At 27.9% G+C, this 18136-nt stretch overlaps 2 protein-coding genes across 3 annotated transcripts; both read left to right on the top strand.

Annotated features, from left to right (window-relative positions):
* The first annotated feature begins 178 nt into the window (after nucleotides 1–178).
* LOC145837964 (uncharacterized) lies at nucleotides 179–2466 on the top strand. Its single transcript, XM_082945467.1, has one exon. The coding sequence runs from the start codon at nucleotides 417–419 to the stop codon at nucleotides 2463–2465; it is 2049 nt and encodes a 682-aa protein (XP_082801593.1). The 5' UTR covers nucleotides 179–416; the 3' UTR covers nucleotide 2466.
* A 566-nt stretch (nucleotides 2467–3032) lies between these two features.
* Nucleotides 3033–12502, top strand: LOC145837963 (putative pre-mRNA-splicing factor ATP-dependent RNA helicase PRP1). Of its 2 annotated transcripts, none has more exons than XM_082945465.1 (15): nucleotides 3033–3145; nucleotides 3639–3722; nucleotides 4067–4148; nucleotides 5623–5796; nucleotides 6750–6916; nucleotides 7310–7505; nucleotides 7958–8176; nucleotides 8669–8923; nucleotides 9149–9298; nucleotides 9563–9671; nucleotides 9863–10054; nucleotides 10552–10674; nucleotides 10956–11149; nucleotides 11480–11649; nucleotides 12177–12502. In XM_082945465.1, the coding sequence occupies exons 2-15, from the start codon at nucleotides 3658–3660 to the stop codon at nucleotides 12298–12300; spliced, it is 2220 nt and encodes a 739-aa protein (XP_082801591.1). In that variant the 5' UTR covers nucleotides 3033–3145; nucleotides 3639–3657; the 3' UTR covers nucleotides 12301–12502. The 2 variants fall into 2 exon arrangements, with proteins under 2 accessions (XP_082801591.1, XP_082801592.1); XM_082945466.1 differs by having other exon boundaries at nucleotides 3080–3201.
* Nucleotides 12503–18136: the final 5634 nt, after the last annotated feature.

The raw sequence follows: 18136 nt of genomic DNA, 5'->3' as shown, positions 1-18136 counted from the left end.
TTTGCTATAGTATTAATTGTTTTAAAATTTACTTTTATTTGCTTGAAGTAGTTACAGTTTGAATCAAATAAAGCAATTTAATAAGTTTGATAAGTCAATAGAAATGTTGTGAGTTGGAGAAAAGCTTATGCTAATTAATATATTTTCAGATTTGTTTAAGTAAAATGGTTGATACAAGTAAGTTATTGCAAAATGTGCTTAACATTAATAATAAAGGAAGCGTACAAACTTTGAAGCTCACAAACATTCAAATAACGTTAGACCAACTTCCAAACTTTGAGTATCAAAAGGGAGTTGAAATAAAAATAGATAAAAATACAAGTATCCAATCTAAGTGCGATGCTTATAACAGTCATAAACTAAACACACCAAAACTAAATCATGGACCAACTCTACCAAGCAGTTATCAAAGTTCCATGACTTCAAATGGCAAGCAAACTTCTGTTGAACAAGAGTCAAAAAAGTATAGTCAAACAGCAGTTAAAACTTTTCAAAATGTTGAAAAAGTTAAGTTGGTCAAACCTCTTATAAAAGATGGAACTCCAGTTCCTAAACTATACTTGTACCCACCAGAAAAAATAGAATTAGGCTGGAAAGCTTCTTCTAAGCCTGGTTCTGGTCTATTTAACCTTGGAAATACTTGTTATTTAAATTCTGGTTTGCAGTGTTTGACTTATACTTCTCCACTAGCAAACTATCTTAAGTATCACAAAAAGCAATGTAATGTGCAACCTGGTCGTTTTTGCATGCTATGTGTAATGTCCAATCATGTAAAAAGTGCTATGCTCAATTCAGGTTCTTCTTTTAAACCATCTAGTGTTATTAATAGTGTAAAAATTATTGCAAAGCATTTAAATGTTTTTAGACAACAAGATTCCCATGAGTTTATAAAACACTGTGTGATGGCAATGCAGAAAGCTTGTTTAGCAGGAGTAGCTAAAGATCTAGATTTTCACACTAAATCTACAACAGCAATTGATCAGATTTTTGGTTTTTATTTAAGAAGTAGGATAAAGTGTCTAGAATGTAAAATGACTTCAGATACTTTTGATTTGTCTCATGATTTGCAACTAGATATTATTAAAAAGATGGAATATACTAGTATTGATGATAGCACCAAAAGATTTTTCAAGCAGGATTTTCTTCGAGATGACAATGCTTATAAATGCTCAAACTGTAAGAAAAAAGTAACTGCTTCTAAAAGGTTTTCTATTTTCAATGCCCCAAACATAATTACTCTACAATTAAAAAGATTTGTTGGTTTTTCAGGAAATAAATGTGGCAGACATGTTAACTACCCGGAGAAGTTAAACTTGAGGCCACATATGAGCAATTCTTCTGGTGATCCTGTGTGGTACAACTTGTATGCTGTTCTAGTTCATTCAGGCTTTAGTAGTGACAGTGGTCATTATTATGCCTTTGCAAAAGTAGCTAATAACAATTGGTACTGTTTCAATGATATGAGTGTATACCAAGTTAATTTGCAAAAGGTTTTGAGACAAGAAGCATACTGTCTTTTTTATGAAAAAGTTAAAAGAAGTTCTAAGTTTCCAACATATAAGTCACCACCACACAGTAATGGGAAAAAAGTTGATTCAAATGGCACCAAAAGAAAGTTTCAAGATCAAAATAACTTTGAAAATACTTCTAAGATTCAAAAACTATCTTCAATTAAAAAAAATTGTTCTTTTTCTTCGTTTTCATTTAACAAAAATAAAAGTTTGAATTCAACAAAGCCCAATAATGGTATGTCTGGGGAAATATTAGAAAATTCTCAACCAAAAAATTTGCATTCCCCATCAAATAAAAATAAGAAATCTGAAGTCATAAAAGTTTTAGAAACTTCTAACAATAGTTCTGATACAAAAACTGACCATAGTAAACATAGTAAGGAAAGTAATAATATTAAAGGTCCTGAATCTGATACCTCAACAAGCACTAGTAGCTACGATAAAACTGGAAGTTCTCAAAATGGAACTCAAAAAAAAAAGTTTGATTTTTCTAATAGACAACTCAATGATACAAACACTAAAAAAAATAAGAAAAACCAAGAGGAAATTGTAAATAAACCAGGTGAAACAAGTAACCACTTATCTGTGTCTTCTTTAGTTAGTATTAAGAATAACTATTCCTCTTCTGATTCTGATAGTAGTTTGTCTGTCAAAAATTTAAATTCTTTCCATGTTGTTGATAAAATAAAAAATCAAGAAAAGAGTGTTTCTCAAAAACTTATAGAACAATCTAGAATGCATTCATTTGGTGCTAAAAATCTTGGTACTTGGGATGGAACTAGTTCAAATAATGAAAACAAAAAGAAGCGTTTTATTCGTGATGACTGGGACAGAGAGTATGATAAAGGTAAAAGAAGGAAAAACAAAAAAAAGAACAAAAACAAGTTTTCTAGCATGAACAATAATGCAAATATTTTTCAAAAATTCCAAGTATATTCTTATAAAAAAAAGTAAAACTTTTAATTAGAAGTATTTGCAATTTTCTATTCTAAGAATTTGATCATTTATTGACTTCATAGGTATAATTTATTGATAATTTGCTAAATTTGATGCACTAAATTTTACACATGAAATATTTGTATCTTGAATAATTTTTAAGTTTTTATCAGTGAATTTGACATGCAATTTTTAGTTTCAAAACTTAGGAAATTTTTCTAGACAAATGATAAGTATTTTTTTCTTGTTTAAACTCTTAATGTATTGTTCGAAGTTTATGTAATTAAACAGTTTTCTTAGTCTCCAACAAAGATTTTTTATTTATTTATGCCTTTTCACATTACTTTACTATTATTAAAAACAAGTTTCATTCTTTAAAAGTTGATCTTTAGTTAGTATTAAACCATTTAATAATGGCCTATTTTTGGTTCCATTGGAATTTAAAGTATTTTTAAACAGTCTATTGCTCTAACATTAGTAGTTTACTTGAGACTTCAGCCTTTGTAGTCTGTTTTGAACTATTTAAATTTTTTATTAATATCTTATCAGTAAGTTTTTGCTTTAGTTTATAATAAATAAATATAGAAGATAATTTATTTTTAAGTAACTAAGTTGATGGCTATAACCTTGTTACTGTATTTTGACTAAACCAACTAGTTCAGGGGTTTGCAGGTCTACAAAGAAGCAATTTTGATATGGTAAAAAACTATTTCAAATTGAAAATTCAAAAAATTAATTAGACTAATTTCATAAGGTAATAGTAAGGTAATTATAACTCAATAATACTTAAAATTAAAATAAAAAATATTAAAATATTGCATATAAAAAAAAAAGAAAAAAAAGTTAATTAATGAAATAAAGTTTTGAGTGTGGATCACAGTTTGCTGACCCATGAACTAGTAATATAAAACTTACTCATTAATATTCAATAGTATTATTTGTTTTTGGTGAACTCCTAGTAATTTATTTTATTAACTAGATAAGCTTGTTTATAAATAAAAGATAGTAGGTGGATTAAAAGTTTTTTATTATTGTTAAAAAAAAATTTATTTAGGATAAACATTTAGGACTTATTGATTTTTTTCTTTTTGCTGAAATCCTATATTGAGCTTCTGCACACTGATTCAGTTTAGTAGCTCCATTTTAAGTGTTTTTGTGTTTCTATTTATCCAATAACTTTTACCACTGCAGTTAAAACAACAAAACAATAATGTCAAAACGTCATCGACTTGATTTAGGGAATGATAGTGGAAAAAAACAACGAAGCGAAAGCAGGTATGTTTAAAATAATCAAGGTGTAGAAAGAAATATTAATCAGCTAAGTTCTCACTAGTTTTCATATTTGTCTTGAATTAAGAAAAAAGTTTAAGCTCTAGTTATCAAAGATATCACAAATAAATTATTGAATCACAGACAAATATGAAAGACCTGTATATTCTAAATTAACTATACTAATTTAAAGTTTTATAATAATTTTCGTAACAAATGTAGTATGCTAGTGTTTTCTTAACCATTTTCAATTTATAATACTTAACAAGTTTGTTCCTAGTTTTTTAATTATTCCAGCTTACTATATATACAAAAAGTAGGAGTATTAACAAAAAATTAATATATTACAGAAAGGAAAAAGACCAAGACTCCAAAGGAAAATATGCTAACATTAGCAAAGATATTGCTATGCACATTGCGTCAAACCCACATGTAAGAAACTAATTTTATTTTTTAGAGAATTAAGATTTTGGATACAATTTTACTTCTTATTTAGATAAAATAATCAAGTGATTGTTAAGAAAAACCTACAAGTTTTTAATAAAAATAAGTTTAAAACGCTTTTAAGAGTTCTAATCCCTTTGTCAATAAACTTTTAAAATTAAAACTAAATTTTGCAAATAAGTTAAAAATAATGAAAAGTTTATCATGATGTAGTAATTCAAAACTGTGTAAAAATTGATCTGTAAAAAGGTAGAATATTTTTCAACTAAAAGATAATGATATTTTTGTATATAAAATGTACTTCTTGTTTAAAGGAAAGGTCCTTGGGGGAAGCATATTATTTACAAGTTGGTCTTAATTTTTATAGTTTAATTTTACCTATCAAACATTTTCGAGCCATTTAACAAAACTCAAAGTAATTCATAAGATTTAAGCAATCAAAGTGGGTGAGCTCAGTTCATTTTGGAAGGCACAAACCAAAAACGCTTTAAAAGACTATTTTATTAGAATTATTTTTTTCATTTTTTAACCAATAATTTTAATTTTTTTATAGTACTTCCATTACTGTTATTTGAATCTTCTCCATTATTTTTTTTTATAAACTCCCTATTTTTAATTTTTCAATATTTAAGATGCTTAAGGCCATAGGGGGGGGGTAGACCATGTTTTTTACAAGTTGATCTTATTTTATAGAGTTTTTACTAAGCTTCAAGATGCTTTTTACCGTTTTTAAAAATTCGAATTAGTTTTTGAGATATGACCGGCCAAAGTCGGGCCGCATAACAGGTTCCTTATGGGGAAGGAAAACTAAAACGGCGAAAAAAGACTAATGCATTCAAAATCTATCTCCTCCTTCATTTTTTAAGCAATCTTCTTCAAACTTTCACAGTCTATTCTTTATACAATAACAAAAAAACGTTATTTGTGACTTTAAAAAATTTCAAGTAAAAATACCTTTTTTTTGTAAAAAAAAAATTTTTTTGATGAAAATTTACTTTTTTTTTTAATTTTTGTCATAAAATTACAAAAAAAAGGTATTTTTACTTGAAATAATCTATTACGTCATTATCTATTTATGAAAATTTTTTTTTTTCCTTCATTAGTGATTTTGTTTTGTGCTTTATTTTAAACTTGTTTTGAAGCTGATGAGTGAGTAATCACAAAACTTGAGTTCTTCGAGTTTTGCATCTTTAAATAAACCTTTTTATTAATAAAGCCCTCAAGGTGGGCTCAGTGTGAAAAATTTAATTTATTAAGTTAAATAACTTAATTCTATATATATATATATATATAGCATGGTTTCCTAATTATGCAACATCTTGAGAGTGATTAATTTTAAAATCTCTGCCAAAATAAGTAGTTACATAAGTGAGCTTGGGAAACCATGGTATATAGTATTATTTCATATATAGTATTATAGTAGATATAATTCCAATCTAAACTTTACATTTAAAATATGTAGATGCAAGTGATGAACCCACTTACAAACTTGCCATATACACCAAAATACAAGGAAATCTTGAAAAAGAGGCTTAACTTACCTGTTTGGGACTACAAAGAAAAGTTCGAAAAATTAATGCAGGATAACCAGACTATTGTGCTAGTTGGAGAAACTGGATCTGGTAAAACTACACAGGTGATATTAACATTTATATAAAATGGGACACATTCAAAATCCACCTGATCAAAATCCACCCAGTCAAATTCGAGAACCGCTTACCGATTGAGGGTAAGGGTTAGGGGTAACAGTGATAGTGAAAAATAAATAAAAATAAATTTAAAAAATGCCTAAAATATACAAAATAAATTTATAAATAAAGAAAATATAAAAAAATAATCAGGTGGATTTTGATAGTATACCACTTAAAACAATTGAATCAACCTTTTTAAGCTTTAGTTTAGATTTCAGTAATTTAACCACTCAAATGACTTTTAATCAGTTTTTCTAAGATTATTAATATTAATAAACATGCTTTTGATTACCAATTTTAATAGAGCTTACATAACTTTCTTTATTAAAGTTAGTAAAATTGAAATTTATTTGTTTATATTCTGTTTGGAATTATTATTTTAAATTACTATTTAAAGTAATTAATAAATAATACTGAATGCTTTTTATACTTCTATAAGTTTTTCTTAAATACATCTTTTTATCTGTGTCCTTTGTTACAATAGTAACTTTACTTTTTTAGTATTTTCATTAATTGTTTTATGAACAAATCACTAGCGTTTATGTCAATGGTAATAAAAACAAGTAATAATATTAATAGTGTTGTTTTTAATAATTTATTATGTTATTAAGCAGTAATTTTGTTTGTAAGATAACACTGCTTTTTTATTTATTCAAAACGTTTCTATTTTGATTTTTCATGAAGAATAACTTCTTTTATAAGCTATGTTTCATTTCAACTATGTGACGTTTATTTTTTTTTTCTAAAATACTATAAAAACTGACTAAGTGTTATATTTATGAATGATTTTGGTCAATATTGTTTTTAATAAAAAAATTATATCAGTTGTAAAAGTAAAATCATCAGGTTGAACTGTACATCACTGGTATCATAGAAACAAAATTATAAATAAAAACAGATTCCACAATGGTGTGTGGATTATGTGAGGAAGAATATTCAGGCGGGCAAGGGAAAGAAGTGTGTTGCTTGCACACAACCCCGTAGGGTGGCCGCCATGAGTGTTGCTGAGCGTGTTGCTAATGAAATGGATGTGCAACTTGGACAAGAAGTTGGTTACACTATCAGGTGAGTATGCTTGTCGTTTATTGATATATTGTATTTTGTATTTCTAATTCCACAAAATAGCTTATTCAAAATTTATGTTTTTAAATTTAAAAATATAATTTTGATGATATTCAAAGCTAATTATATTCTAAAAGTCTAACATTTTCAATCAACTGCATTTATTATTGTTTTATAAATTATTTGAACCGTTGAGAAAAAGTGAACAGTTTTTTGTACAGTTAGACTAATAAAATAGTATATATAAACAGATCAATAAAATTTTTTTATCTAAGCTTTCAGCTATACTTTTATTACTTGTTTAAATATTTCTTCATAGTTATGTAAAGATTTTTGATTAAAAACTGTAATCCTGAAACTCAAAACGATAAAAATTAACTGATAAAATCGATTCAGATTTGAAGATAAATCGAGCCCTCGCACATTGCTGAAGTACATGACTGATGGTATGCTTTTAAGAGAAGCAATGGCTGATCCGCTAATGGAACGTTATGACATAATAATACTCGATGAGGCTCACGAACGTACGCTTGCCACTGACATACTTTTGGGTGTGATCAAGGAAGTTTGTAAGCAACGTCCTGATATGAAGGTTTGTTGTTGTAGTATTATTAAATAAATTCAAAAGATAAAAGACTATTTTAAATTTACAGTTTAAACTTTAAATCCAAATCAGTGTTTAACTACGAAGCAACATATATAAATGTGATATAATCCAGTTTTTGGGAAACATAAAAAAAAATTGCTTTAGGTTATTAAACACGTAGTTTTTAAACAAAAAGTTTTTTTATTTGTGTTAATGCGAAAATTTTAAAGACCACCTTTAAAACTTGGAACTAGGTTTCATTAGAAAAGTAATATATTTAAAAATTCCATTTCTTGAACATAGCAAATAGTTTTTCAAAATTTGTTACATATTTTGTCAAGTGAAAAAGTTCTTTAACTAGTATATGTCATATATTTGTATTAATAACAACTTTTATGAATAGTTAAATTATGTTTTGAAATTTAAAATTTTCAGTAAAAACACATAAATTTTTTCAGATTATAGTTATGAGTGCCACATTGGATGCAGGAAAATTCCAGCAATATTTCAACAGTGCTCCACTACTCTCAATACCCGGAAGAGCATTCCCAGTAGAGGTTTTTTATACTCCAGAACCAGAACGGGACTACTTGGAAGCTGCCATCAGAACTGTCGTGCAGATTCATTTGTGCGAAGAAGATGAGGGCGATATGCTGCTTTTTCTCACTGGACAGGAAGTTTGTTGATTGTTTCTTATTTCATGAAATAGCTTAGCTTAAAAGTTTCCTAGCAGTTCACTATTTTTTTTCTTACATAGTATGTCTTTTGATAATAAGCAAATACATTAGGGACATCGATAAGGAGCGCATTTAATCTCAAAAATTAGTGAGGTCAAAAAAAATTATTAAACGAATGAAATTAAAATAACAAAAACATGATCTTATGAATAAGGCAAGTGTAAAAAAGTAATTTTTTGAAAAAATCATAAGATGTCTCTTTGTATTTTTTTTTTAATAAATAAATGTTAGCTTTTATTAGGTTTGAAGTAAATAAGCTAGTCCCAAAACTGTAAAATACACCTTTCAATAGACTTTTGTCTGGGTTACAAGTGTGTACCTTATCGATGACCTTACTGTATTGTTTGAATTTTGTTAATCTAATACTATTATTTATAGTAAAGATATTGGTTTTAGCATGTTTATTAATTTATTTTAATGTGACACTTTCAGGAAATTGACGAAGCTTGTAGAAGAATTAAACAAGACGTTGATAACTTGGGGCCTGAGGTTGGCCAGTTGAAGGTGATTCCCCTCTACTCAACCCTAACCCCAGCCAATCAGCAGCGAATATTCGAGAAGGCGCCACCAAACCGCGCCAACGGAGCCATCGGAAGAAAAGTTGTTGTTTCCACAAACATTGCTGAAACTTCACTTACCATCGATGGAATTGTGTTTGTCATCGATCCAGGATTTTCAAAGCAGAAGGTATATGTTATGATTAAATTATAAATATATATTGTTTTTGTTTTTAATCAATGCTAGCTTTGTTAGTGAGTGATTAGTAAAATTTATTACGAGAACATTTATGCCGAGTTTTTTAAAATAGCATTATGTTATCAAATTTAATTTAAACATTTTAAATTTAAAGTTTATAGTTTTTCTTATGCTAGACGATAAGTTATGTCGCAAATTCAATTAACTTTTTAACAGGTTTACAATCCAAGGATTCGTGTTGAGTCACTTTTGGTTTCTGCTATCAGCCAAGCTAGTGCCAAACAAAGGTCAGGTCGTGGTGGAAGGACCAGACCTGGAAAGTGCTTCAGATTGTACACTGAAAAAGCTTACAAAGAAGAAATGCAGGTATGATATTTTTAAAAAATTTTAAAATAATGTATCAATAAAAGTTTAGTTATTTATTTCTTTGAATGTAACTGCTATAGTTATTGAATATTTATCTAAGTACTAAAATTGAAGTTGTTAACAATAGTTTAGTTTTTTTAAGTACCAGTTATCTAAAACTGTGTTTTACGAGAGTTTATTTTTCAGGGTAGATGTACATTTAATTAAGTTTAGATAAATCTGTAGAGTTTTAGTTATGAATTCTTAAACTTAAATATATTACAGCAAAACACATACCCAGAAATTCTGAGATCAAATTTGGGTTCAGTTGTTCTTCATCTAAAAAAGCTTGGAATTGATGATTTAGTTCATTTCGATTTCATGGACCCTCCTGGTTTATATTTATTTTTTTGACTTTTATAAATAAATAGTAATACTTGATTTCTTTTCTAATTGTTTTAAAACACTTAAAAAATCATAATATGAAATTAAAGATTAATTGTTAAAATAATCTTTAAATAAATGAGTAAAAATATTTGTTAAATTTCATATACATGTAATTAATTTTTATACAATTTAACTCAGCACCAGAAACGTTGATGAGGGCGTTAGAACTTCTCAACTATTTGGGAGCGCTGAACGACGACGGAGACCTGACTGAGCTCGGATCTATAATGGCCGAATTTCCTCTCGATCCGCAGCTGAGTAAGATGCTGGTAGCCAGTTGCGATTACAACTGCTCAAATGAAATACTTTCAATCACCGCCATGCTGTCAGGTGAGTTAAGTTTCAAGTTGTTCGTTGTCAGATTTTTAGTTTTTTTAAACATTTAGAGTATAATTTTAAAAGCTTAAAATTAAAAAATATCTCACAACATCAATAAATGATATTTTATTGAAACTTATTTATAGTAATATTTTTATGTTACTGGTTTCTTTCAAATTGATGTTGTGAGATTGTAGTAGAGGTGCATTGACCTTCCGTCCGATCAACTTGTTGGGCGGCAGGTGAGCGCGCAACCACGGTTTCGGTCAACCACTAATCCTCATGGTTCCATGTAGATCTTATTGGTTGATCAAAGCGTGTATGAGGAAAATTTGTGCAACTAAACTAACCGAAGAAAAAATTTCCACATGATCGCGCCCGCCACCCAACCCTGCCCTTACCCGACCACCCCGACAGTTCGCTGGTTGCCGCGGCAACCGACGACGTGGGTGCGACGTGCACGTGGCAGGGTGGCAAGCGTGTGAGTGTGCAACTTGTCAATGTGTTAGTACCGCAATGTTTCGTGAGACCCGGTGATGCGAAGAAGCAAGCTGACGAGGCAAAGATGAGGTTCGCCCACATCGACGGAGACCACCTCACCATGCTCAACGTCTATCACGCCTATAAACAAAGTTTGTTATGTTTTTATTTAAACAAGTTTCTTATAAAATTTTGTGAACTAAAATTAACTATATATTTTTTCTTAAATTTGTCCTTGAATTTTTAAAAACATATAACCTTGATAAAGATGGTTTTACCCTATCTCTTCGTAATATTGGTTTTATATAACTGAATCCATAAAACTTAATATACTAAATTTTTAGAGATTACAACAAAACTATGATCCAAGAACTGAAATAATATAGCAATAATTTTCTTTAACTAATATACTTTTTATTATAATTAAAAACAGACCAAACAATGGCCGAACAATGGTGTTTTGATAATTTTATAAACAAACGCTCGATGGCGCAGTGTGACAATGTTCGCACGCAGCTTGCCAGGATTATGGACAGATTTTCATTGACCAGGTGCAGTACTGATTTCAATTCGCGTGACTACTACGTCAACATTCGCAAGGCTCTCAGCGCTGGATTTTTCATGCAGGTAAACATGTTTGTATTTTTAGCACTTATTATCATTAGTTCACATGAACTAGTTTTTATTTTCGAAAGTTTAGTTTTAAAAAAATGTTACATTGATAAACTTTCTTGAGAAGTTAGAGAGTAAAAAAACATTAAGTGTTAATTGCAGCATTGAATTTATATATTCAAAAGCTTTTTTATTGCTACATGTAAAAAATCCTTTGTTACAACTATCGTTTTTACAATACAAGAACATGATTATTTTCATAATCGAATTTAGATATACTAAATAAAAACGAGTTTTATATAAAATTAAATGAACGATATGTATAAACTAAGTATAAATTGTTAGGTGGCGCACTTGGAGCGTACAGGACATTATTTGACTGTGAAGGACAACCAGATGGTACAACTTCACCCCTCAACCTGTCTTGACCACAAACCTGAGTGGGTTCTGTACAACGAGTTTGTCCTCACCACTAAAAACTATATTAGAAGTTGCACGGACATCAAAGCCGAATGGTCAGTTAACTTTTTTGCCTCATAATTTTTTTATATTCTATTTGTTTACGTAAGTGTAAATTTAAGAGTTATTTTTGTCAGTTAAAAAAAAAAGCATTTAGTTCATGTGAATCTTTGCTAAGGAATAAGTGAGTTTTACATTTTTTTCACGCATTTTTATCTTTTAATTTAAACTTTTTTTTTACATTTTTTGAAAGTTTGTATTTCAGAGTTCATACTTTCTTAGAGCATAGCTCGGCTAACTTATACCGTCAAGCAAAAATTTCAAGCTCAAACCACTAAACTTTCAATTTTGAAGCGCATTATTAGTCTAATGATTAGAGCATTGTTGTTAAAAGGTTGTATTTTTAAAGTTTTCTTAATGAGCAGTTTCTTTATTTCCTTATTTAGCATAGTTATTACAATAAATATATTTCACAAAAAAACTTGTTCCTTTTATGCTGACCAATTGTTTAGCTTAGAGTTTATAAAGCTTTTATATTAAAGAAAAAATGTTAGTAAATTACAATATAGATTTATAATTTCAGGTTACTGGATATATCACCTGATTATTACAACATGTCCAACTTTCCTGATTGTGATGCCAAACGAGTGCTGGCAAGAATGCAACAGAAGAAAGACATTAGAGAAGGAAGACATGTGCAGAATTAATTCTTTTTAAATATTAGTTAATTTTACCAGTAGCGCTCATGAATTTTTATTTTATGTACAGTTGTTAGGCTTTTACTCTTAAATCGTAACATTAACTTTTAATAAGAAAACAAATAATGCTAAACCTAGCTTTTTGTACCATCTAGATTTTACACTGGTCGTGTGAATGACTCTTTAAAGTTGGTTGAATAAATTCTTGTTTATAACCTATTTAGTTTTTGTGTGTTATCTATTTTTCTATAATAAGGCAGGCTGCCACAACGTCAAGGAAAGTCTGGAAAAACTTTAAAAAAATTGAAAATAAAAGTCAAGAAAAATGGGTTTTTCGAAAAATAGTCAGGAAATTTGACAACATTTGAAAAAAACGTCAGATTTGTCAATTCCGTATTTTCCAAATCCTCATTGGTAAAAAATTAATTAAAAATCCAAATAATTAATTAAAAATCCTTTAAATTCAATTTAAAATGTAAAGTTTTCCTAGAAAATTACAAAATTACTTAATTACCAATGCCTTCATTTGGTAAAAATAATAAAATATTCTTTATATAATTTTTCTATTAACATATTGAACAACTAGATGGTTCAAGTGATGTAATGGAATTTAGATGATTGAATCCAGCGAAAAAAAAATGTTGTTTTAACCTGTAGAAAATAAGATAGAAAGCTTTATATAGTTTCAAGTGATTGATTATGTATTTTAGAACAAGATTAAATTAAGAGTTTGATTTTAAAAGCCAGGAAAATTTTAGTAAAAAGTCAAAAAATCTCATCTTGATCTGTGGCAACCCTGATAAGGTCTTAACTGAACTTATAACATTGACCAAGTTAATAAAGGATTCGATTTAAAAAAAAAAAGAATTAAAGTGCATCGTCAGTTTGCTATCCTATCGAAATTTATGCATAATATTTGTTAACGACTATTTAAAATACCCTACCAACTATATATTTTTATTGATCTATATTTTTATGAAGACAATGATCATAGTTATCTACCTGAGCCGGGATCCAGTTTATTTTTCCGTATCCGGCCGGAACCAAATTTAAAAAATGAAACTGTATCCGGTAGATCACAAATTTTTGCGTATGTTATGCATTTTTTGGAAAATAAAAGCACAAAATTCATCGTAATTGAATACTCATTATGAAGTTTATGATGCAGTGCGAAAAATAAAAAGGGTCTGCAAAAATGATAGGAATTGAATTTTTTTCAAAAATATTAATTGGATCCGGCATGATCTTGATTAAAAAAATAAGATCTTATTTTGAGAAAAAGCTCCGAACCTCAACTTTGTGGATAACTACTTATTGTAATGAATAAACATATTCTACTAAACCTAGATAACAAAACATTTCTAATTTAAAACAATGAAATATTGGAACAAGGCTGACCATTAGTTATATAAGAAGGTATACAAGACACAAATTAAAAAGAACTAAATATATATTGTTTATTGAATAAAATATGATTTCATCAGTAGATACAAAGTTAATGAGACTTAAGGTTTTACAAACTTATATAGTAATCAAGTTATAAAAGACAAAACAATTAAAATCATTTAAGTAAAATTACATTATTATAGTAATTAACAACCTACAGTAAAACTATACATAAATATAACGGAAATAACACGCCTTATAAAGTATTACGAACATAGATAAACAGTATAGTCTATTTCTTTTTGCTTACCTAAAACAGATTACCTTGATAAAATATCTTCTAGTTTAATCAAATTCGTAACTACAAGTTTCAATAATATTAAATTTATTTAGATTATAACTGTTTGCACATGTTTTGTTATTTACCAAACGTTCTGCAATGGATTAACGTTTAGATCAACGGTCTTATTAGTGTGCGTACTGGTGTACATGAAGTTTATTTTGAGATGCATGAGCCGTAACCTGAAAAATTCTCAAGGATTTTTAGACGAGCGTTAACTTAGCTCGATAAGCATTTTTTGCAATTTTTAAGAAAATGTTTATATTTTAGATCCAATTATTTTCCTTATCTTTAAAGCTAACTAAGATTTTTTTAATCCTAGAGAACGCTCCTTTAACTTAAAAAATCCATTGGATTGGGGTTTGAACTTTTGAGTGAGGCCCCTTATAATTTTTTTTCTTGGAATATTCACTCTAACGGATATTTTAGCCAAATCATACAATTTTTTTAAACTTATATTCTTAGTTTGCTGTGTTTTCAAGGATTGTTGTTTTTTCTTTTCCAAATTTCTAATATTTTAATAATATGTACTAATATTCCTGATTGTAGTTTTTAAAAACCTTCAATTTTCTAACGGCCACTGTAGCAAAAAAAAAAAAATATTTTAGTTAATTAATTATGACTATCTTAAATGGTTAACGCTTTTTTTTTAATCTAAACTGTTTTTATATAAGACATGACCAATGTACGTTTTACTAAAAATGTCATTATTTGAACATGAAATCCCGGTATATTATCAAAAACCAACCCTCGATCGGTAAGCGGTTCTCGATTTTGATTGGGTGGATTTTGAACGCGAGTGGATTTTGAACGTGTCCCGAAATCCCTCATATTTCTTTTGTGAGGGATTTTATGTTCAAATAATGACAATTTTAGTACAACGTACATGGGTCATGTCTTACATAAAAACAGTTTAGATAAAAAAAAACGTTAACCATTTAAAATAGTCATAATTAAGTGTATTAAAATAAGTTTAAAAAAATTGAAAGTCTTTGAAATTTACAATCAGGAATATTACTACATACTATTAAAATACTTGAAATTTGAAAAAAAAAACTCTTGAGAACACAGCAAACTAAGAATAATAAAAAAAAGTATATATATTTGGGCTTAAACATCCGTTTGAGTAAAAACCCCAAAAAAAAAACATTTTTTCTAAAAGCCCAACTCAAAAATTCAAACCCCAATCCAATGGATTTTTTAAAGTTTAAGGCAAAGGAGCGTTCTCTGGAATTAATAAAAAGATCTTAATTAGCTTTAAAGATAAGGAAAATAATTGGATTTAAAGTTTGGACATTTTCTAAAAATATCAAAAAATGCTAATCGAGCTAAGTTAACGCTCGTGGTTTTTAGTGGTAGTTTTAAAACTTACACTAGATATTCCGGAGTTGAATATAAATAGCAAAAAAAAAGTTCTTAAGCGAAATTTTATAGTCATTTTTTGAGAAATCTTTGGGAAACTCTGCACTAGCTATTACGGGAAATTTGAAACTTAAGCTAGATATTTGCACATTGGGGTACACAGAATTTTGCAATTTTGGGTGCACAGATTTCGAATAGCTTGTAGACCACTGGTTTAGATGCATTAAAAACTTTGACTGGTACATTATCCTTCTTTCCTGTAAAGCAAAAAATCTTTACTTTCTATATGCTCTTTTATCCTTTTTCTTAAATGTCTTGTTGTCAATCTGATATAGCTTGCTTTACAAAAGCAGCTGAATTGATAAAATACTATACTTTTATTTAAGTTGTATCTTTACCACCTGGTATTAAAAGTGGTTTTGACGTGAAGAAAATCCTTTGCTGCATAAAAAACATTTCTTATCAATTGATTTTTTTACAGTTTCTTAACGTTTATTAATAAATGGGAGTTAATATAACTCTAAACTGCATACTCGAAACAGAATTCAGAGCAAAATTACTTATTTATATTGAAAAGAAAAGCTCTTTCACAAGTCATTTTGATGCTAAAAAACTTCAAGCTGGATCTAAAATTTGAGCCGTGTTTTGGCAGTTCCAAAGGTTTTTTACAACAATTAGAAAAATAGTATCAGATATGTTTATAAAAATTTGTAAAAAAAAATATATTTAACAAAACTAAACAAAAATAACAGCTTTAAAGAAGTTTAACCTTTTTAATATTTTTCTCGGACGTTAAAGTTAACAATGACATATTAATTACTAAATAAAAGCTAATTTTTCTATATTTTTGAATGAAATTTTAAGCTATACTAACCTGATTTAATTTTAAAACCATGTCTATATCTTACACACTTTCAAGGAATTATTTAGATAATTACGACCAATTAAGTACAAATCTCTATCCCCTCAATGCATCTTTAGCTAAAAGACAAGTTCATCACAACTGAATCCAGCTTTTTTATAAAAAATTTACGAACGCTTTTAGCAAAAGTTAGTGCATTTAAATGTTTATTTTATTACATTTGACTAAAAAACGTATATTTTTATTTTAGTACTTATAATTTTTTAACTACTGTGACTCACAACAGAATTTTGCAAGTAATTCCTGACTTTTAAAAATAAAAGACCACCGACCGCTGCTGTTTTGAGACTTTAATCATCAACTTGGTATCTAACATTTGTTTTTTATGCCTGTTTTGTTCATTCGTGTTTATTTACACTGACGGAGTATATTTAAAACAGGGCTCAGCAATCTTTATTAAGTCACAGCTCAATTTTCCAAAAGAAAAAACTTTCTTGCAAGCCGTATTTTAAATAAAAAAGTAGTTTACGGACCGCAGTTATTCAAAATAGTTATAGCAACCAATATAAACATGCTATTTCAAACGAAAATTTTTATAAAATAAACAAAGGATATTAACAAATTCATAATATATAACCTACTAATTTTAAGCTTTTAGCTACAAAAATACTCTGTGTACAGCATTTTTGCATTGAAAGCTGCAGTTTGAAAATCTCTGATTTAGAACTTTGTTTAATAAGTATGATTACTTGTGTATGATTTATTTTGTAAAATTTCAAAATTTTTGTATTTATAAACTTTATTTTTGGTTAAAAAAACTAGTTATTTTAGGTTATACTATATTTGAACTTCGTATACTCACTTAGTTTAACCAGTAGTAAATTTTTACACTGTCTAATATAAAAAGCACACAGTGGCTAATACGTTATAAAAAAAGTTTTATCTTGTTTTTGGGTCAAAAAACCAAGATTTTAATGAACTTAAAGCTTCAAATTTTAGACATCCGTTAACAACTGAAGTTATGCAAGTTAGATTACGGTCATTTAAATAAGTTTTATTTTAATCAAAAGCGAATATTTTTAACGTTAAAAATTTAAAAGATTGAAAAAAAAAAAAAAATTAGAAATTCTCGGGTAAGTTTTTAAAAATAAAAAAAAATGTTCTTAATAGTTTTTGCTAATTTTGGTTAGGAAATTTAAAAAAAAATTGCAAAATAAAAAGAAAAGTGTTTATTTTTGGCTCTTTACCCAGTAAACATTAAAAAGTTGGTAAAACACACATTTGAACTATACAGCTTAATCTATGTATTAAAAACTTTGATTTTTTAGAATCTAATGTTACTAGCAGAAAATGGTTCAAGTACGCATTTTTTTTACTACTGAGTAAGTTTTTATTTATTTTATATATAATAATTGTCGAAAATTCTACTTTGTAAGGTTTTATTTAAAAATTTGTTAAAAGTTGAGTAAAGGTGTTTTTTGTATTAATAAAACTTTACATCTACTTAAAACTACAAGCTGTTATAACGCAAAAATATACGTAGTATGAGTTAAATTTATTTTACTTTTAGTGTATTTAAAACCTGTTTTTAAGTATAGAAAGCATAAGGCAAATAATAACCTACCTTTTAAACTCTGGTAGCTTTTTTTGAAAATGAATTGTTTTATTTAGTTTGAACAAAGGTTTTTCTCTAAATATAGGCTACAAAAACAAGTTATTATTAAGATAGTTAAACACGATAAATAATTTGACGTTCAAAAATTTTAGTAAAAAGACTTGTGAATAAAAAGAAATTTCGGTCATCGAGCTACACACCAAAGTATTTAGTTATTTGAAAAACTTACAGACACTTTTACTTACAAAATTACTAAAATGAATAAGTTTCATTTCTTTTT

This window comes from Thalia democratica, chromosome 6 (genome assembly GCF_965202585.1).
Source record: "Thalia democratica chromosome 6, ktThaDemo2.hap1.1, whole genome shotgun sequence".
NCBI classification, from domain to species: Eukaryota; Metazoa; Chordata; class Thaliacea; order Salpida; family Salpidae; genus Thalia; species Thalia democratica.
This window is presented reverse-complemented; position numbering and strand designations above follow the sequence as displayed.

What these genes read in the sequence shown, in the direction of transcription:
- LOC145837964 (XM_082945467.1), top strand. Translation starts at nt 417, where the DNA reads ATGACTTCAAATGGCAAGCAAACTTCTGTTGAACAAGAGTCAAAAAAG.
- LOC145837963 (XM_082945465.1), top strand. Translation starts at nt 3,658, where the DNA reads ATGTCAAAACGTCATCGACTTGATTTAGGGAATGATAGTGGAAAAAAA. An exon ending in CAGGATTTTCAAAGCAGAAG is followed by an intron (nt 8,924 to 9,148) that starts GTATATGTTATG and finishes ACTTTTTAACAG; the next exon opens with GTTTACAATCCAAGGATTCG. An exon ending in CGATTTCATGGACCCTCCTG is followed by an intron (nt 9,672 to 9,862) that starts GTTTATATTTAT and finishes AATTTAACTCAG; the next exon opens with CACCAGAAACGTTGATGAGG.